The sequence below is a fragment of the Cebidichthys violaceus genome, unplaced genomic scaffold, assembly GCF_023349555.1.
Source record: "Cebidichthys violaceus isolate CVI_PGR_0920_01 unplaced genomic scaffold, fCebVio1.0.p SCAF_19, whole genome shotgun sequence".
Lineage (NCBI taxonomy): Eukaryota > Metazoa > Chordata > Actinopteri > Perciformes > Stichaeidae > Cebidichthys > Cebidichthys violaceus.
This window is the reverse complement of record NW_027176361.1, coordinates 3,217,982-3,239,828: the sequence shown is the minus strand read 5'-3', so window position 1 is coordinate 3,239,828 and position 21,847 is coordinate 3,217,982. Positions and strand designations below refer to the sequence as shown.

General features: G+C 43.9%; 1 protein-coding gene across 7 annotated transcripts in view; it reads right to left on the bottom strand.

The window, feature by feature from the left end:
* htr2cl1 (5-hydroxytryptamine (serotonin) receptor 2C, G protein-coupled-like 1) overlaps window positions 1-21,847 on the bottom strand; it is a 96,069-nt gene that overhangs the window by 9,747 nt on the left and 64,475 nt on the right. For 6 of the 7 annotated variants that reach the window (XM_068713243.1, XM_068713249.1, XM_068713247.1 and 3 more), the window contains 3 exons: window positions 19,154-19,326; window positions 11,845-12,959; window positions 3,474-3,674 (listed from right to left, as the gene is read on the bottom strand). In XM_068713243.1, coding sequence (XP_068569344.1) covers window positions 3,474-3,674; window positions 11,845-12,259 — 616 coding nt within the window. In that variant the 5' untranslated portion in view covers window positions 12,260-12,959; window positions 19,154-19,326. The remainder of the gene's footprint in view (window positions 1-3,473; window positions 3,675-11,844; window positions 12,960-19,153; window positions 19,327-21,847) is intronic. The other variant, XM_068713248.1, reaches the window with a different exon arrangement.

The window sequence follows — 21,847 nt, the reverse complement described above, 5'->3', positions numbered from 1 at the left end:
TCCTTTAGTGAATAATCACCTGGAATGGCTTAAAATAGGGCTGTTTGGCGTTTTCGCATCGGCCACCGTAGCTTTACGACACGGAGAAGTTTCAGATGGTTGCAATCTGCAACCTCACCGCTAGATGGCGCCAAAAACGACACACTGGCCCTTTAAGACAGGGTTAGGACTCAAATAAACTACTAATAATGCTGGGGAGGGTCTCGCAATGTTAAAAACCTAAAATATAAGTTTTCTTATATATCAGTTAAGCTAAGTTCAATCTTTATTACTGATTTATGGCTAAATCAACTTCACACACACACTTTTAAATGTCTCCCAAAAGAGGAAACTGTTGCATGTAGACTGTTACTTTAGTTGAAAGCAGATGCATCAGTTTTAAGTGGCCTGAAGAGGAAACGGGGAGGGAAAGCAACACACAGCTCGATACTATAAAAGGTAAAAAAAGAAGCAGTAAATCTCTTCATGTAATAATACTTTACAGCACATCTTCTGTTTGGAAACGATTCCCTCAGCATTGATCCCTGTGAGCCCTCCATCGGTGCTGAATGTCGTGGTATTGAGGGGGTCAAGGAAACGCCAGCAGGAATATAGTGATTTCTTGCGATTGAAAAAAGCAGCCAGCGGTGAGCGAGTGAGTGAGTGCTGCTGCACCTGAAGGTGTCAATCATCTCCTTCTGTCAACGCTGCCTTCGAGAAGCAGCCTCTCAATGTAAAACGCCCAAACAACAGATGGAGTAAAATGGAAAATACCTCAGAGTGGATGATGCACTTGTTTTTGGAGTAAAGAAAGGCTGCCCATTTCCAATTATAGTTGCACCCCAGCGGGTACATCTGCTGTCACCAGTTGGAGAGCTTTTGGAGTAGCACAGCTGACGGGTGTTATGCTGATTTCCAGTGTATTTATTGTCACAGTAACCAGTACGATTCCAGCCACGACTCGCTGACTGAAGTTTGAAATGTAAGTAAATGGAGGCCGCTTTTACCAAACTATATAAAAAAAACATGTTAACGAGCTCTCACACGACTCGTAGATGGATGCACAGAACTTCCCAAGCTCCTGCATCGTCTTTGCTAAAAACGTACTATTAAAAACAGCTCGTTCATGCGAGTCTGGACGAATCTAAAGTGTTTTTTTAAAGCGTGACTTCACTCGCAGGTCTGAGCCTCGGTCCACCCACTGCTAGCTAACTAGCCAGCAAACATTAGCATGAAAACGTGGTGGAATTAACAAGCTACCGCTAGCTAGCCAACTAGCCAGCTAACATTAGCACAAAAACGTGGTGGAATTAGCAATCTACCGCTAGCTAACTAACTATCCAGCTAACATTAGCATGAAAACGTGGTGGAATTAGCAAGCTACCGCTAGCTAGCTAACTAGCCAGCTAACATTAGCATGAAAACGTGGTGGAACTAGCAAGCTACCGCTAGCAAGCTAACAAGCCAGCCGCTAAATAAGAAAAATTATACAACTTCCTGTTTCATCTACACAGTCTTGTCACAGTGAAAGCACGTCGTTATCGTCAGATTATCAGTCATGAACACTGATGGCTGAACATCATATTCAGTCCTCAGAAAGGAGAGAACAGGCGAGCTTTAACATTATTTTATTTCGTCCCAAACGGTCGACTCTTGTCTCAGAATTGGCGTTGAAAGACTAGGTTTGATTTAAAACAGTAAATGCCGTTTTCAGCCGTTTTCAATTCATCAAATGCAGATTTCTTTTTTATAAATTTGGTAAGAAATGTCAATATTTACACCGGCAAAGGTGCGTTTCATCACAGCACAGTCATATCATTTAGTTTGTAGCTTGAAAAACATGTTTAAGTGTGCAGTTACTCTTTAGGTTTATAGCAAAGATGCACGTGAAGTAGTGAGCATATGACTGGATACGTTGGTTATACTGCGTGAGTTGTGTGTGAGTTTGTAATCCCATCTTTTGACATAGTTTTGCTTTTGTCATTTACTACAAATCGTCCGGAATTTTGGGTTCTTTTTCTCTCAACCAGCACAGACGAGAATTTAACTTTTGTCCTTGATTAAAGACACCATTTAGAAAAACATCCACCCTAATGAGTCGTTTTAATAACAGAGACGAGTTTATTCTGAGTTTTTAAAATATTTCCCTTGTGTAACTCTTCAGTCAGTGAGTTCACTTACAGTAGGGATCCTAAATATAGGAATTCCTCCGGAAGAACATTTGGATTGCGTCATGACATGCAGGAACAACCTACTGTATCCCAGAGGGTTTTATGTGCTCATGCAATGACTTAACAAGCATTTACTGCAGGGTCAGAGGACGTCAGACTAATGATACGCTTAGACAATCTGTGTGTGTGTGTGTGTGTGTGTGTGTGTGTGTGTGAGTGTGTGTGTGTTTGTTGTAGTCCGTGTTAAGACATGGAGGCCCTCCCGGGTCTTAAAGGGCACGACAAACAACATCAACAGAAGCCGGAGGTCAGACAGACAGAGGAAGGTCTGAGAGGAAAGTTTTAAAAGTCATCTGATCCCTGAAGAACAACACTACTCTCCCTCCAGGAAACCCACACACACACACACACACACACACACACACACACACGACAAACTGATAAACGCAGGCTATTATACAGATGAAAAGATTGCTCTAACGAGGGAGGGGGAGGGGCTACGAGTGATGAGGGATTTTGGAAACAGGAGGAAATTATAGCGAAGTAACTTTTTTTCTTTCCTTCGCGATGTGATCGAGTTTTACAAGGTCAAGAGTGAAGTCTAAAGACCAAGAAAAACGTGGACGAGGACGTCCTTTAAAGAGCAGTTTGGAGGACTTAGTGACATCTAGCGTGTCGGAGAACTACGGTGGCCTTCAGGGAACGTAAAAAACCCCGCAAAAGGCTCTTCGCTAGAGCCAGTGTTTGGTTTGTCCATTCAGGGCTACTGTAGAAAGACGGCAGCCTGCTCTCTATGTAGATAATAATAGTTATGAATATTGTATTCCATTTCTGCAGATACATTTTCTGAATCTTAAACATTGCACCTGCAACATGCTCCATAAAATATTTCAGTTTGCAGTGCTTTCCTAGCTCGTGGCTATCGCTAATAGCAGCCATTCAGTGCCAGACGACATCATTCATTCATTTGCATATCGTTGTGTTCGCAAACCGATCGAGACGAATACGAAAAGTGCTGCCTTCACACCTCCGGGGATGAGATCAGAGAAGCGTACGAGATGCAGATCAGCCGCATCTGTAACGAGACGCTGGGAGACGCTTTGAGACGCTGGGAGACGCTTTGAGACGCTGAGAGACGCTTTGAGAGATGCTGTGAGACGCTGTGAGACGCTTGGAGACGTTCCCCGTGTTTCAGAAAAGTCAGGAGGTGGTCTGGGTGGACCTGTGGAGAGAGCTGCCAAGTCTGCAAAGTCTGTTAGTGGGCGTACAGGAGGTGGACAAATTAACAGGAACACTACAAAATAGGCTTAAACGTGTTCTCACCTATCGATATGGTCCACACGGCGGCGATCTTCATCATGGCTTTGGTTCTGGAGTTGAAGCGGCTGTGCTCGATGGGGTTGCGGATGGCGACGTATCGGTCCAGGGAGATGGCGCACAGGTGCATGATGGAGGCGGTGGAGAACAGCACGTCCAGGTAGATCCAGATCGGACACAGGGTGCTGGGGAGAGGCCAGGCGTAGTCTGGAGGAGGGACGAAGAGGAGGAGGAGGAGGAGGAGGAGGAGAGGGTGGAAGAAAGGAAAGGTGACGTTACGTTGGCTGTGCTACAAAGCAGTGATGCTCAATCTGTTCTCTTCTGAGTATGAAGCTGCAGCTCCACTAAACCTTTATTAATTAGACTTTACATGGTCCAGCTCCCATGAGGAATCGGGTTCAAACGATGGTTTGATTGCAGCATTTCCAAGTATTGCTCTTCATTATCACGATTAAGATCGTCAAGATAAACGTGTCTGCGTGGATTATTCTATAGCCGGAGAAAAAGGAGGTTCAGAAGAGATCATCGTTTTGTTTAGATGATCTATACGTTCATGGATTATAGACGTGGTTGTGTGAAGGTGTGTGTGAAGCTGAGTGTCTTTTTGTTATGTGTGAAGCTGATTCTGTCATGGGAATACAAAGAAAGATAAAACAAAAGGCTGATTATAAAGATAAAGATCGATCTGACAGATTCCTTTTCACAACACTACGCCCACACTGGAGGAAATGAGTCATTCATTATCATTAAAATTGTGTTAAAATATGGGACAGAGTCAGTAAACGGTTTTCTTTTTTTTCGACTGTCAACCGAGGACTGAATGTATAATTTAAAAGGTATTACATTCATCACGCTGCGTTCTTCTGGAAATCTCAGGGCGACATTATACCTTCTTCTTATCAGCATGTTTGATCAGAATTATTCAGAAAAAGATGAATATGCATGAACACCACTAGAAAACACACATGTTTGGTAAAGAGAAACCTTGTAACACTTTTAAACCAAACATAAAGACGTGTCTTAAAAGCTGCATTCTCTCTAGTGTCCACCAGGGGGCGACTCCTCTGGTTGTATAGAAGTCTAGTCTAAAATGACTCTACTTCTCTCTTGATTTATTCCCTCAGTAAACATTGTAAACATGAGTTTATGGTCTCAATCTCTAGTTTACAGTCTTCTTCAATACAGCATGATGTTCATTTAGTACATTATGGAACATTTAGACGATTTTCACGGTGGGTTTTCAGTTAATGAAAGTTAAGAATAACATGTTGCGGTCACCTAAACATGTCTTATTCAGAGTTTGGTTGTTCTTAGCTGTACCTTCTCGTCTCACTTCAAGCTCCAAAATGTCAAAAATTTCAAAGTTCCAAAAGTGTCAAACTAGGGTCTTCAAAACCGTAGTCCACAAACCAATGGGTGACATCTGTGTCTGAGCTACATATGGAGCATGAAGAGTAAGAAAGTCTGCATTAGAACGAGGCGAGATCAAACAAACACAGGACTTTCACCCAGGACACCGCTGTCCGTGTCCCCCGTGAAACCAATAGTCGACGTTAACGATTTACTTCACCGTAGTTGTGTTGCGTAACTTCGGGAACGTTAGTTACGTAAACCAAAGAAGTTATTTCACGCAGAAAACAAACAAGTTTTAACCAAAACAACGATCCTTTTCTGAAGCCTAACCAAGTTTTTGTTTCCCAAGTAAACCTAAAAACTAAACAAACCTACATTGGAACTTTATTTTGAAAAGAGACTTCAGTTAAGATTTAAATCTGTTGAGAGTACAACGGCCAACATCAGATAAACTCAACCGTTTGTGAAGCGAAATTGTTTTCGGTGATGTTTTGTTGATACCCGAGGGAGAGATCCCCCCCCCCCCCCACACAGGGAGGTCACAGGTCACAGCCGCCGACAGCGTGATACCCTGTAGAGCTGGTGGCGAGTCAGCGTCTCGGGGAATAATAAAAAATCAGCCTAAATCATCAGCAGCTGACGTAGCGAAAAGGGAGCATTGAAGCAGAGGATTAAATGAACGGGTTAACCTTTTTGCTGGTGTACATTAATTAGCCGCTTAGCTGGCTAAAATGATATCCAGGCAATATTTCACCCACCAGCAGGAAAAGAAACACAGAGAGAAGAGAACGTGCGTCTGTTGAAATAAAAGCCCAACACTCCGTTGATCCCGTCTGCGGATTAAAAAGACCAAATGAGACGAAGACGCGATGGCGCTGCTGTTTCATGTTGCTGCCGGGTCAGCTCTCTGAAGCACGGCGCACACACACGGCGCCCGAAGCTTATTTATGCCAAGAGTCTTCACAGAGGACAAGACCTGGGGCCACACACACACACACACACACACACACACACACACACACACACACACACACACACACACACACACACACACACACACACACACACACACACACACACACACACCATCCTTAATTTCAGTTCTGATCCGCAGCACGTATGCGATGCATGTGGAGTGAATCACGCCTTTTGTTTGTGTGTGCTGACCGAGTGGGAGGAGGATTGCATAACTTTCCGGAGGTCAAACACTTATCGGGGCACCGCATGACACACACACACACACACACACACACACACACACACACACACACACACACACACACACACACACACACACACACACACACACACACACACACACACACACACGCACGCACACGCGGTAAATATGCTGCAGAGACGCTGAACACTGTTTGTAAAATACTTAAACTCTCAATTAAAGAACTGCATTACGAGTCAAATGGACCATAAAGCAGGGTATGCTTTAGGGCGGGGCTTACTGTGATTGACAGATCGCTACCCCGGCCTTTGTCCGCTCTTTTTAATCTTCATGCTTTAACCCTTTCACAGTGTGTTTTCACTTCCTGAACGTTAATCGTAAAGTGTTTGGTCCCCTAAAAACATCTTATTCAGCGTTTGTGTTTAGCTCCACCCTCTTGTGTACAAGACGGCTAATCAAGGGGAGTTCTTCACTGTTTTGTCAACAGTACAACGATGAAGCTAAAGCAGAGAAAACCTTGCCGGCTGCCTCTTTAAATGAGTCCGTGCTGCTCTCACATGTTTTGAGGGTAAAGTGGCAGAAAGCCGTCGAGCCGGTTTCCATCTAAAGGACCTCTCTCGTTGTATCTCACGTCACAGTCCGTCTCCTTTCTCTTTCCAATTCATTAAAAGCACAGATGACACGTCTCATAATCATCCGCCGCCTGTGGGAGGAGGTCCGGCATCGATGTGTGTGTGTGTGTGTGTGTGTGTGTGTGTGTGTGTGCTTTTTGTACAAGTGTGTTTTATCAGCGAGTGTGTTTCCAATTTTGAACCCCATGCAGAGAGATAACTTTGATTGAGTTGGCCCTGAAGGTCATATACTTTTCGGCGGTGTGTGTGTGTGTGTGTGTGTGTGTGTGTGTGTGTGTGTGTGTGTGAGTGTGTGTGTGTGTGTGTGGTCTCCTGCCGTCCTAATTGAGTCTATAAGATCTCATCTCCCTCTCCGCTGCTTCTCGTTCCGTCTCATTTCATCGTCTCTTATCAACCCTGCCCTCCGTCTCCTGATATGTATTCCTGCGTATTAATATTTCTTAGATATATTGTTTACTTTACGGCGGTGTGATATATTCTGTCGTGACTTTTTTTTTTGGTTTAAGTTCCTCGCTTCGTATGTTATCAGCGTTTAATTACCACCTTTTGTTGTTTTATCACCCCGCAAAAACAAAAAGCTGAATGAATGTCAAATGTTGCCTTATTCATCTTGCGTTACGACCGCATTTTGAATCAATGGAAGATTTGTGCCGAATAATACAAACGGATACGGAAAGTTAAGATGTTATCTTTATAAAAAAAGTCTGTGCGGAAGATCAAACTGAAAAATTCATACTTCTCTCACCTTGTTTGATGCTCCTTCTAGATGCCTCTGATAGCATTAAGCTACATCATTGAAGGAATGACCCCGATAACAAAAGACTTTCTGGCTTCTGGATTAGATTTAAAGAGACGGTCCTCACCAACAAGAACAACGTCAGTCGTGTCAGCAAAATCCTAAAACCATACATATCTACGTCCACCAGCAGGTGTCTCCAACCTCTCCCCCCCCCCCGGAGAGCTCATTTGACCAAACGAAAGACCAAGTTGTACAAGTCTGTAAGAGGGGGTTGAGGAATGTGCCAGAGCGGGGGAAGGATGCGTGCCAGCTGGCTGAGGTGTCAACGGGTCAAGAGCCAAGGAGGAGCTTATTGGACTTCAGCCAATCGTGGAGCTGATCGATGGGGTTTTTTTGGTGGAGCTCAACGTTCCGTCAAATCTGGTGTGTTCTTGTTCGTCGGCTACGGCGTCACTGACGTAAACCAAACATTAAAAACGGCGTAAGTGGACGAAAACGTCCACCGTGCCGCATTTCATCCTTTTGCTGGTTTTGGGGAAGTTGCAACCAAAACGTAGGACCTCACCGACTAAACCAAAACAGAGTCAAGACAAAGATGAATGGAATCCCTCACAGCGGCTCTACCGCCGGATTTGTCTTCTTCAGTTTGACATTTCAACCGGATGTTGTGACGTCCTTGGACAGACAAAACCAGTCCATGAGACGGATCGTAAAGCTCCGGGTGGTCCCGCACTAAAGTGATTAACGTCTCCTCCAAGTGTCGCCCGTGGAGCGATATTTACGGAAGAGAAATAAAAACATCTGCCGACGGTGATTGGTTGTTCTTCGTCACATGACGGGCAGCGAGCTACTTGTTGGAGACCCGTGTTGCAGAGCGACAAGACGGCGTAGCGAGGTTCGTCTTTTGCAGGACATTTGTTTGTCTCCGACTCCTGCGGACATTTTCAACCATTTGACATGCAACGCAGGACGGAGCGCGGGGACATTTTAACGGAGGACGGGCCGGAAATGTGACATCTGCGACGACAAGGACGGGCGTGATCTGATCGAGACGATTAGAATAATGCTTTCCCGTCCAAACAACTTTTACCTCAACATTGCTTTATGCTGGGACGGTATAAATAGTGTGTGTGTGTGTGTGTGTGTGTGTGTGTGTTCAGTCATCATTCTTCTAATTCCAATTAAAGAAACTCAAACATTTGCCAAAAACTGTGTGTGAGTGTGTGTGTATATAGAGATAAAGTCGCTAAATTACAATTCACATCATCTTTTATCATGATTGCCATCATCATCATAATCATTATAAAGTTAAATGGTATGAGAACATTCTGTGTGTGTGTGTGTGTGTGTGTGTCTGGTCCATCACTCAGCCAGCCTTGGGGATCAATGCAGTCGAGTCTGATGGATGACACTGCAAGTATATAGATCCAGAGCTCTGTGGGATATGTGTTTGCAAGGGGAATGATGTTCTTTTGTAGGTCTGTCTATGAATGACACGCTGTCTGCCTGTCTGTCTGCCTGTCTGTCTGTCTGCCTGTCTCTGCTTTTATGTGTGCAAGATGAATATTGTTGGTGTTTGTGTGAAACATTGATTCCCGCGGTGGACAATCAGCGGCAGCAGCTCCAGACAACAGACAAGACACAGAGTGAGCGGCCGAGTGTGTCCATTGACCGTACGCGCTCCATTAAGCGCTAATCAACCTTTTCGCCGCCCTGCTTTGTATTCCCGAGGGACTCCAGCGACGAAGCGGAGACATTAATATAGTAATAGTTTGGCCAAGTCGTGCCGAGGATACAAAAAAAACTGCCGGGGGGGTTTGATGAAGGTTTGTGCAGATCCACGGAGACTTCCATGAATCTTGGGAGACCCATGAGAGACATCCTGACTTTTTAATCACTTGTTATGGGTCAAGCTCCAAAAACGTTCCCATGATGCTCCCATAGACCTCGAGTTTGGCATCTTGGCTGTCGCCATCTTGTTTTTTTTTGCAACCAGTGAACAGGAAGTGACCATATTTGGACAGCGGAGGAGTGACGTAGAGACGCCGTATACGGCTCTAGTAGAGACCTGGCGATCACAGTTAGCCCCGCCCCTAAACTATCCCCTGCTTTATGGTCTGTGTGACTCTAAATGGAGCATAATGTACTAAATGAACATCATGCTGTATTGAAGAAGACTGTAAACTAGAGATTGAGACCATAAACTCATGTTTACAATGTTTACTGAGGGAATAAATCAAGAGAGAAGTAGAGTCATTTTAGACTAGACTTCTATACAACCAGAGGAGTCGCCCCCTGGTGGACACTAGAGAGAATGCAGCGTTTATGACCCGCTTCCTTGGGTCCTGATCAACACATCCTGCCAAGTGGGTAGTCGATCAGATGAACGGTTGTGTGTTGGGAAGCTTAAAAAAGACAAAATACATGGAAATCCTGACAGGTGTAAACAAAGTAAAGAGCACAAAAACTCCCCAAATTTAATACATGTTTGGCCTGTCAAGATAAAAAAACAAACTATGTTGACCTTTTCTGGACCCGTCCGTCGGTGCTGTCACATCGGTAAACCGGCACATACTTTTCCTCCCAGACAGGTTCATATATGCGATCGCTATTTGCACCCGAACTCAAGTTAATTAATAAAAAGTTTTCTCAGACAGATACAAAATGACCACGCGTGACACCGGCTAATAACCGAGGCGACGGCTCACAAAAAAAATCACAAATCATTCAGCGCCAACCGAGCAAGAGCAGCTTTTTTTTTTCTCCAAATTTGTTGGCCTTGTCATGACAAACGCTACGTCAACATTTGGCTCGTCACTGCTGTCATCTGACCAGATTAGTGCGCAGTTCCAAAGAATTTAGACAGATGCTGGATCTGATTAACCACACTGGTGGCAGAAAATCAACAAAATTTCTCACATCTATAACAAAAGCATTTAACCCAGATTCCCGTGCAGATATTTTCTCTTTTAAACGTTTGCTTAAAGTGGCTATAATCGAAATAACTTTGGATGCATGTTGACGTTATTGTCCTAGTTATAGAATATTGTTTGGACCAGGTTTAGTTGACCTCTTAAAGCTACAGTTATTATTTTTATAATAATAATGAGTCAAATTACTATGTGCAAAGGGAGAGCGTTTAGTGACAAACCAACAGAGAATTTTCGCCTGACATTGCAGTTTTAAAACCCTTTAATGCTTTAAATTCACCCTCATTGACGTCGTTTGCCGTTGCACCCGCTCGACACTATCCGCCCAAGACCCAACTCCAGAGAGACACATCGACACATCTAGTGTCACAACATGCATCGAGCAGTAAAAGACATTTCCTTCCTTGGTTGGAGACCAAACCGGAGGTAAAAGGAAAGTGAATATTGGATCAGGAGGCCAGAAACATGACTCAAAATGTTGTTGCATGAGTAAAAAGGCGCAACCTGCACGTCAGCCATAACAACTTTAAAAGGTGATGTATCAGATTTTGTGTCCTCTGATCAGATGTGTCCAAAAACAAACCAAAATTTCACAAAATCAAAGGCCTGGTTGTGGTGAACTACTGGACTCCCCGAGGACTTAACTTCAAAACTTTAATGCAAAATATTAAAAGTACTTTTGATCATGCAAAAATGTGGGCATTGACCACGTGGGCCACTGAACAAACTGCAAAAGGCCAGCTTGAGTTCATCTACAGCTCTGCAAAAGATCTCCTACTATCAGCCCCTCAGTAACGGTGACATTTACAGGTACACAGCAAGACATGTACCTCTCCGCTGTGGAGTTAATGCAGAGACCTCGGCTGAAATGATACAGGGAGACAGCCTCTCTTTTTATCAAATATTTTTACTCAACATTGGAAAAGAAATTCAATAGGCAGCCTACCCGACATCCTATTAGGCTAAGGTGGGCGTTCGTGCTGAATCCTGGCGGGGATATTGTAAGCAGGAACAGCAGTTGATCGCGGGTATGATATTGCAATTATCAAGTTGGCATCCTCCAGGCTCCGGAATCACTCGCAATATTAACAGCGAGCAAATGTCTCGGAGAAGTAATACTCATTTCAACAATTGCAGCGAAAAATGTTTTTGAAATAATGACAGGACGCATGTCACAGTGAGGTGCAGCTGGTGAGTGGGTGGGTGCCCGAGATCAGAGGTAGAAATCTGCAGAAGAATGTTTAAGTAACGGGCATTTATAAATATGTATGATTACAGTAAGAAACCGTAAAAATTGTTCTTATGTTTGACATTGATTGCAGACATTTTTGCACCTTTTCTTTGACTTTCCAGCTGGAAAGGACTAATTTAAAAGGGTCAGTCACACAAAAAAACATATTTATGTAGAACATCCAGAGAAATGTGGGATTGTGAGCAAGAAAAAGATAAAGGTTTACAAGGAGCAACAGCGTTATCTGTTATGAAGCGTTTAATGTCTGTTGCGTGCTGCATGTGCGCAAGTCTTCTAGCAGTAAAAACTCACCATAGAGGATGTTGATGAGGGAGATCGGCATGACCAGGATGCCTACGAGCATGTCCGCCACGGCCAGCGACCTCAGGAAGAAGTTGGTGGCGTTTTGGAGCTTCTTCTCCAGCGACACCGCCAGGATCACCAGGATGTTGCCGCCGATCGTCAGCGCGATGATGACCAGTATGAGCAGCGCCGGCCAGTTCTTATCCTTCATCACCGCCCTGGTGAAAGACTCCCGGGTGAAATTGTCCAGACCGGCGCTCATGGCTGCCGCGCCTCCGCCGCTGCCTCCAAACCCTATCCCCCACGGCAGGGTTTGGTTGAGGTCCAGGGGGTTTATGCTCGGCCAAGCCATCCGACCACCAACCTCCAGGGAAGAAGTGGTGGTGCTGAACCCGCCAAGAAGAGTCCTTTCTGGGCCACTCATCCCAAAGACAGACCCTTACCCGATAGGAAGTTTAAAAGGGGAAGGCCTCCCCTGGTTTTTATTCACCTTCCTCACCAGCAGAGGGAAGAAGAAGGTGGAGAGAGAAACGCGGTCAGCATTGATTCAAACTTATTTGAAGAGTTTTGAAGTCAGTCTTCCAAAATGGATTCTCAATAACAACATTACACCATTAAGAAGGATCTGGGGGATGGGGTAAAATCAGGGAGGAAACAACTTTGGGGATGGGGAGCAACAGGGAAGAGGGGAAAGGGGATTGGAAGATCCCAGCTACAAGTGTTTCTTTTGTTTATACGGTTTTCCAAAGAAGTCTCGCTAGCTGCAAACAGCCTCAAATTGTTCCCTGAGCTTTGAATCTCCCATTTCTTGCCAATAAATCATTGGCAAGGAGTTCTCAAGGTGTTCGCCGAGCCAAAATGTCCCGCGTTGCTTTGTGGCGGATCAGTCACATCCACCTCTTGATGGAGCTGAGAGTTTGAGGGTTTCTAATTTGGATCTGAAAATTGGTTTACACATATCCATAGCTGCTGTCTGCTCCAGACGCCGGATCTCTACTGGTTAGTTTGCAGGTGAGTATCAATCAGTTTTGATGCATTTAGCTGTAGATCTTTCTGCTGTGGTCGATTATGTCCAAGGTGTTGCAAGTTTCTTCTTTCAGGTCAGAATTGAGGATCAGGTTGATCTGTGAAGGAACCAACAAAAAAATGACAATTTATTAATCAATCAAATCTTTCTCTTTCATCTTCAGTACTGTTTTAACATTTCAAACCTTTCGTCCTTCCATTTACCAAACAATGTAAATATAAATAAAGGTTTCCAAAAGGGTTCTTCCTGAAGGGTTGAGGTTCTACCCAGAACCTTTTGATTTTGAAGAACCCCTTTTTTGAACATTTTTCCAAGGGTTCTTTGTTAAAAGATCCTCCCAGCCCAAAAAAACCCCCAAAACTGTGATTGTAAACCATGATTGTTGTGGATTGCGCTGCACCACATCAGCCTCCTTTGAAGGGATCTAGATGAAACTCTTGGAATATGAGTAGGTTCCAGATGAAAGCCTTGGTACATAAAGAGGTTCTTGGTGGAACCCACTCAGTGTGTTATTGATGAAACCCCTGGAATAAAAGAAGGCTAGTTAGCACCTGTGTTTGTTAGAGAGCATTAGCCCATATTCTTTTAAGTCATTCCTTATATTTTTCCATCCTTCCTTTGTTTCTTATTTGGATCTTTTCACACGTTTATTGTGTTTTCTATTCCATCCTACTCCCTAACCACCTTGCCTCTTCCCTTCCTACTTTTCCTGCATTCCGTCTCCCATCAACGCGACCGCTCCATCCTTCCTCCATCCTTCCTCCATCCTTCTTTGCTTCCTCCTTCCTCACAGCGGTTCTTACTTTACTGGACTAATTTATGATATTGTCTGCACCCCTAATAAATGAATGAATGATGACATTTAAAACAAACTGACGGTGATTAAATGAAACGGAAGCTTGGATGTTTACACCCTCACATTGCAGAGTGTGTGTGTGTGTGTGTGTGTGTGTGTGTGTGTGTGTGTGTGTGTGTGTGTGTGCAAAAGTACTGGCTGTCCTCTCTATTTACCCTTCGCTCTCAGCGGGTTAGTGATTTAGCACCTAATAAATGTCTACAAGGACATGTGGAGGGGTCTGAGTAAACTGTGTGTGTGTGTGTGTGTGTGTGTGTGTGTGTGTGTGTGTGTGTGTGTGTGTGTGTGCGCGCACATATGTCGTTGCATGTAAGACAGAGCGTGAAGGTCTGTGAAAATCAATAAGACAGTTTTTAAGAATGTGTGGGCATGTGTTTAAGAATGAAAAGGGGAACGCGTTTTCCTTTCTCTTTCGTGTCCGTGTCCGTGTGTGTGTGTGTGTGTGTGTGTGTGTGTGTGTGTGCGTTCGAGATAAAACGCCTGCACATCTCCAGACGGACCCGGGCCTCAAGCTGAGATAGTTTCGTGGGCGGCGAGTCTACAATAATATCAAGCAGAGCACAATAGGCACTCTGAGTGTGTGTGTGTGTGTGTGTGTGTGTGTGTGTGTGTGTGTGTGTGTGTGTGTGTGTGTTTTACTCGTCGCTATAAGCAGAATGATAAAACTCCTGCTTTGCATTTTTTCAGTCTGTGTGTTAACATTTGTTCTGTTTAATAGGAATCTGTTGTATAGGTGTGTTGTCTTCGTCTTGAGTAAGTGACTGCGTTCATTGTCTCGGTGTGATCGTGTGCAAACATAATCAATAATTCTGATTATTCATGTGTGTGTGTGTGTGTGTGTGTGTGTGTGTGTGTGTGTGGGCAGATAGATTGTTAGTCATCACACCTAAAGGACAACAAAATAAATTTGCGACCTCTTCCCCCGAAACGACCCGTAAAAACCTTCGCAGGAATGAGCTGCATGACTGTTTTCTGACCTACGAGCTTCGGTTTGTCACAGTTTGTGACATTTTGGAAGCCGTTCACAATCTGCGCCGAGATGTCGAAGACTTCGCCGCGGCGTCACCGTCGACCAGCTGTTGTTTGTGAAGAATCAGTTACGGAAACATATTGTGGCCATCTGCGGTTCATCTTGTTCTCTTCAAGTTCTTCATTTAATTTTATTATTAAACCACGTAGGGAAGACGGTTGGGAGACGTTCCTTGCGTTCCTCTGCCATCTGCTCGTTTGCACAACAGACATCGCATTATTCAAACCGTACAGGACTACAACACACACTCAAAGGAGTTATAACTCATTGTTCAACATCATTCATTTGAGTCATTCAAAACCTTCATTCCTAATAACCTTCTAGCATGTCAAGTAAATCTAATAAAAGAGACTAGAGACTAGAGAGACTAGAAAATAAAGTATGCATAACTCCCGGTAAAACCACATAGTGTCATATTTTACATGTATCTTTGTATGTTATCCAACAAACTAAGATTTAACATTTTTAATTAGTTGGCTGAGACGAATAAATAAAATCCAATTTCTTGGCTGTGAATATTTGTCAATCGAAAATATTGTTTCCGGCAGAATTTTGTAACAACCAAGGGTCCTATTGACCAAAAGCAGCGTCTGACAGTCCAGTGAAATGCTCTGAGTGAATTTGAGTTCCCTCCGGTACACAGATACGGTGTATAAGTCTCGGGCTTTTATTGTGAAAGGGTAAGAATGGAAGGATGTGGATCCGGTCTGCGCTGCCTTTGCCAAGATCGTTTAATAAAAGGATTAATAAAGTTCTGGTTCAGACTCCGTGTTGTCAGACCCCCCCCCCCCCCCTCCATTGTGTAAATGCCTTTAGATTTATTCTTTATCTTTGGAGACAGTTTAGCCGTTTCCCCCTTCAGTCTTCATGCTAACCTAAGCTAGGCTAAGCTAAGCTAAGCTAATTAGCTCCTGGCTCTAACTCCACACACGAATGTGAGTGCATTCCGTCTTGTCATCTAACTATCAGAAATAAAGTGAAATTCCCAAAATGACGAAACTACTACTGCAACGTCTGGCAAAGTTTAAGCAAATTAAACCACGTGGTTAAGATCAGAGACGTGTTTAGGTCTTAAGAAACCAACATTGACTGATCGATGATGTTCTGTGAACCAATTGTCAATGTTTGTCACGTCTCACATCCAACCATCCACCCTAATATTCCAATGAGGAAGATGTAACAGCACTGTAAGAGGATAACAATGGCTCCATCTTTTCTTCCGGGAAACAATCATCACCCTCGAGTCTACCGGTAAACCCAGATGTAGCTATTTGAGCGTGGGGGTTCATTCTTGAAGTGACTTTGAGAACAGCCACGTTAAGCGGACCTTGTGCTGTTTCATCTTAGTCCAAATCAAAAGGCACATTTTCAATCAATCATGATGGAACTCCAGCAACTACTTTAAAGTTGTGAGGAGCCTCTCTTTCTGCCACAGCTTCTCACTGCGCTTCAGCTCCGTCCGAAACGGCGATCGGATAAATCTTTTTAGAAACGGGAAGCGCAGCGTCGATACATCTTTAGCCGGTTATTCATCTTGGCCGTGTCTACGCTGGGAGAACTTTTGTGCAGCATGAAATCAATAAAACATACGAGCAGTGCGGCGGTGTTAAACATAAAAGCCGTTAATGACGTTGTAAACAAATGGCTAGAAACATAAGAAAACAGACAATGAGGATGTGTGTGTGTGTGTGTGTGTGTGTGTGTGTGTGTGTGCGTATATATATGAATGTGTGTTCATCACCTCTGCAACGCTCGGTGTGTAATAGACAAGCTGCTTCCTATCGTCTCCTCTGAAGGAAGAGTATCAGCTTAGTTCACAGGAAACTAAACAGCACTGCAGGCGAGTCATTTAACCGGTCTGATAAACCAGCAGTACATCACAGAGAGGGGGGGGGGGGGGGGGGGGGGGGGATGGATTGTAGAGACAAAGAAAAAGCGATTGAGAGGAGAGGAAAATGTGGCCCCTCCGCATTGTTATTCTAACAATAATTATCGTTTTCCTTTTTAATCATAAGTGCTTGAAAGCCGGCATGAAAACACACAGTTCACTCGGCTCCAACCACAGATTACAGACCCGGCACGCGAGTCTCGGCCGGCCAATCACATCGTCGGTTGATTATAATTGGTGCTGCGACCGTCAAGGATAGAGAGCGAGAGAGAGAGAGACAGAGAGAGAGAGAGAGAGAGATAGAGAATTACATCTCCAGGAAAGGATCCCGCAGCAGAAGTCTAGTTAAAGCACAGATGTCGCCGCCGCTGCCGCCGCCGCTTTGCTTTTTTTTCACCGCCGGAGCAAATTGCTGCCGCGCTAATGTTTGTTTAAGCCATCTCTGCCTCGGCGAGATAAAACAGTGGAGGGTGTCGGGTGAAAGAGGAAACAACCCTTACTGTTAATTTTTCTTTTTGTGTGAGTGTGTGTGTGTGTGTGTGTGTGTGTGTGTGTGTGTGTGTGTGTGTGTGTGCTATGCAGCTTAACATTCAAGGGTTTGTGTTTTGTATCCGTAAACACACCGCCAGCTATGAACGTTGGTGTATTATTAAAAACACTTTTTGTATCTCTTTCTCAATTTCACTACTCACACGTGCTTATTTTGAAACTTGAATTATTACGCCAGGAGGATCAGGCACCTCCGTGAGTGAGTGAGTGACTGAGTGAGTGAGTGAGTGAGCGAGTGAGTGAGTGCACCTTTGTGTCCGTCCACGGCTAATCTGCGTCCTCTCGTGGCTGCGGTGCCACTCACTTTCTCAAATCCTCTTTTATGTCTTGTTTTGTACGACCATTGACTGCCTGCTGACTCCTCGCTCACCACTCTTAACCGGCCCACCCAGCCTGCAGGGGACGCTAGTGATAACACAGCTGAGTGCAACGGCGACCGGCGTTTGGCTAACAGCTAGCAGAACTGCCGTCGTCGTACCTCGCCGCAACTCAGCAGACGGCTTGGTGGGTCTGGTTTGAGATTGTATGACATGTCTTATACGACGACTTCAAGACGATCGTCTGCGTACATCGCCGCTCGTTTCAGAGTTTGAATTAAGTGTATATTTACAATGCATTACAGGCCAGGGCGCTAGCCAATTGTGGGTTGTATTCATTCGATCACACATTAAAGCAATGGTCGTTTGCACACACACCTGGCGGAGATCTGCACTCAGACAGTTCTAGTACTTCTTGTTGGTTTCATTACTGATTTGTTTTTGTAATATAAGCTGTATAATACTATGTGAAGCAATGTTTTTTGGTGGCGTTAGCAGTTTGTTTCTTCATATCATATCCCAGATGTGGGGGAGTTTAACATACTTGTTGCGGAGCTTTGAACACTCGTCAGTCCGCTCTCGCTACCAATATTAGCTGCTCCGTTCCAGCTAATGCTCAGCTGAAAACACACAACATGTACGCTGAAATCCAACCGCGGTGTTATCAACCCAGTCGGGAGATGCAGTGACTTGAACCGAGCACAGTAAGATTAGAAGAGCAATGCGTCAGGAAAGTCTGCTAGCTACTAGGCTAACTTATGCAGCGTAAAATGCAATTTATGCAGCGTAAAATGCAACAGGCGTAAGCTATTATCGCCCTTAATAATCACTGATTCTGTAGTTTTCCATTGATTCAATCTGAATCAGAGAGGAAAGGTGCTGCTTTGCCGAAACAGAAAACACTGCAGCTTGATTTACAAACTGAACTCAAGCATTTTTCTTGCTGCAGGTTTTACAGTGTTTGTTCTTCTCCACTGACTACCTTCAGTATTAGCCCAGCCAGCTAACAAGGCTACTAAAAACAGGCCTAAACGATGCCTTTCTCTGTCGCCATCTTTATGTGAGCCTCACCTTGCAGGTAGCGGGGTGACAGCTAGCACTCACGCTAACTGTCCATTTTTAATTCTGTTCCAAACAAACAGCGGTTTCGCCTGCATGAAAAGTAAAATGCAACACTTCCAAGTGCATAGGGGAGGCTATTTCCTACAAAGAGCCAACACATAAGAGGAATTTAAATCAGAGATGAATGTGTTCAGTCACTGCACAATACTGCAGAGGCACATCTTCTTCAGCCACACGGTTCAAAGCTCAGACAACAATACTGTGAGGAATGGCACAATAAAGCCTCTACACAAAGTTGCTGTGCTGCATTGAAAGTGCAACTCAGAAGCTCCTTTAGTCTGAAATATTGAGCACTTTGATCTCTGTAGGTGTTGCACACTGTACAACATGTGAGTGTTTTACAAAAGAGGAAGAGAGAGAGAGAGCGAGAGAGAGAGAGAGAGAGAGAGAGAGAGAGAGAGAGAGAGAGGGAGAGAGAGAGAGAGAGAGAGGGAGAGAGAGAGGGAGAGAGAGAGAGAGAGAGAGAGAGAGAGAGGGAGAGAGAGAGAGGGAGAGAGACATCCCAGTATCAGTAAATCTGGTCACTTACTTCTTCTCGCCTCCCGATCGATGGGCCCGACCTTTGCAGCTGTTTTCCATTACCGGCGGCGGCGACCCTTTCCGACGTTACCTCTCCCTTTCTCTCCCTCTCCCGCCGTATCAATCCCTCGGTCATCTGTCACTCCACACCTCCGGAGCGAGGGATCAGCGTCATCCATCTGCCTACAGAGAAAGAGGGAGGGAGAGAAAATAAAGAGACGTTTGTGAAACATTTCAGATCAAAAACTAAAGCCTCCTGAAACCACAGTGGCTGCTACACACACACACAGACACACACACACACACACACACACACACACACACACACACACCGGGAACAACAACAACAACAACACAAGTGAATGTACCGTTAATCTTCGGTTCTTTCTTCCACCACAAAACACACCGACTTTGAATAAACACCCTGCACATGGTATGGTTGGATTAAATGAATTATCCCGATTCGTAGTAGAAAGGAAACAAAAGGACAAAGCAGGAAAAACTGAATCTATTAGAAGAGCATAAAGACGAGATGCCGAGCTACTGTTATGTGGAATATATAACTGACAAATAAGGGAAAGAAAAGCAGGAATAAGAAGAATGAAGTAACAGAAGTAAAACAAAGAAAAGCACTGAATGGTTTTTGTATGAAAATTGTATAATTCTTCTTTTTGCGGTTCCATTACTTCCGTCCAGTTTTCTGGAAAGAATTTGGGTTTAATTATATGGAAATGAAAATGTCCTGATGTATGTTAAATGGTACGTTAGACACATTTCACATTGTTCTGACTTGAAGTTATAAAGTCATGGAATGAAACCCCGTGTTTGACACTATTTTGCTATTAATTATTTTCTGCATTTGGCATTCAATGCATTTAAATTCTGCAATTACCTTTCTGTACAGTAGTTTTCATTGTCGGCGGTGGAGTCCGCCAATCCAATCTTAAGTATTACACTGGAAACGACTAATTCTGAGTGTGCAAATTTGAACATTGTCTCACTTTTCCGTGTAATCATCACCAAATCAATTCCAGTGATTTCCTGTGAACTTCTTGAAATTAATTGGGAAACAATAGACTCGCAAAATAAAACTTAAAAATGCACACAAAAAAAAAAGAAGTAATTTAATAATAATCCAAAACAATCAAACCCTGGATATAGAGTGTACTCTTTGATCAAATTACTACTAACTACTACTACCACAACAGTAATCTTAAATACTTTTACTCTTCTGATATTGGCTATTACTACTACTACTGTCCTGTGTGCAGAAAGTGCCCCAGCGAGTCATTGTGACACTATTCAGAATAAAATAAATAAATTAAATAAAACACCCGTCTTTGTGTCCCCGGGTGGCAGGCGACGTACACAGGAGTATGGACTGAGATGTTCTCTCATTGTCATCAGTGACGGCCGCTAAGCCACGAGGCCTCCAAATGGAGCGCACAGATGGAGCGCCATTAAAGGGACGCGGGGGGGGGGGGCGGACTGGACTGGGTGGGGTTTGTGGAGACAGTCGCTGGAGGACGACGGCTGACTGGGAAAAGGTGCAGCGTCCGAGAAATATGAATTATTTCCATCCCTGCTTATTCCAATGTAGGGTGAGCCACGCTAGATGTACATTAATGTTTTCTTCTTCTTGTACTCCTTTGTACAAGTATTCAGAGGCTCGTAAGCGTTACATAACGGCAAAATAAAGTTCACTGCGTGCAGCTTAATTGGGCAATTTGCGTCTTTACATCAGCCTCAAAAGACTGGTTGTTGAAAGAGTATTTACAGCCTCAGACTGCAAAGAGCATCTTTAAAAAATTGTCAAACCATCAGTTTCAACTCGGATATCCTTCAGGTAATTAAATCTCTGCGCCGGCACTTATTAATAATTACAAAAGAAGAAAAGATAATTGACTGCAGAGATGTTTAGAGGAGAGAGGCACAGTCACAGTTAAGTTAATGAGAGGAGAGACAAAGAGAGCGCATGGTGGAGCTGCAGAGTCATAACTTTTCATCAGAGCGGGGGGAGGGGAAGTCAGCGTCACACTGATTTATTTTAATTTGTGAAACTATATTTTCAATGAAGATGTAAAAACAATACGTTTACTGGATCAAGAAAGAGAAAGGCAGAGACGGAGGTTCTTATGTTTTTTATGCACGTTTTCAGTTTCTCGCATTTTTGCTAATTGCCACCAGACGAAGACCCACTTTGCACGTCAACTTTACTGCAACTTTACCTGCACAGGTAAAGACCGAAATAACCAAGTACCAATATGCATCAAAACTCATCCATTCAAATGCATGAGGACATTCATGCATTCGACTCTTTTTTACCCAGATGTAGAAGGAAAAACAACACAATTTGTATGGATTTGGGTATCAAATGAGTGCTCTATTGGTGTTGTGTCACTTTAAAAGGTACTGGTATTGATACTGGTTATTATTTAAATGACACCGAGCCTTAATAACCATAAAGTGGCCAGTTTTGGGGAGCAGCAACATTACCTCATTGCAATGCTACTAGCTAGGTAGCAGACTAGCAAGACTTAAGGTGACATCTCTACAACTTATTTTATATTTAAAGGAATCGCTTGATTCAAAATACGCTCATTCTCTTTCTGCTGATGGAGAGAAAAAGGAAAATATGAAGCGACTGCCAAGAGCTAGTTAGCTTAGCTTAGCACAAAGCTTGGGAAAGCCAAGCCTTACTCTG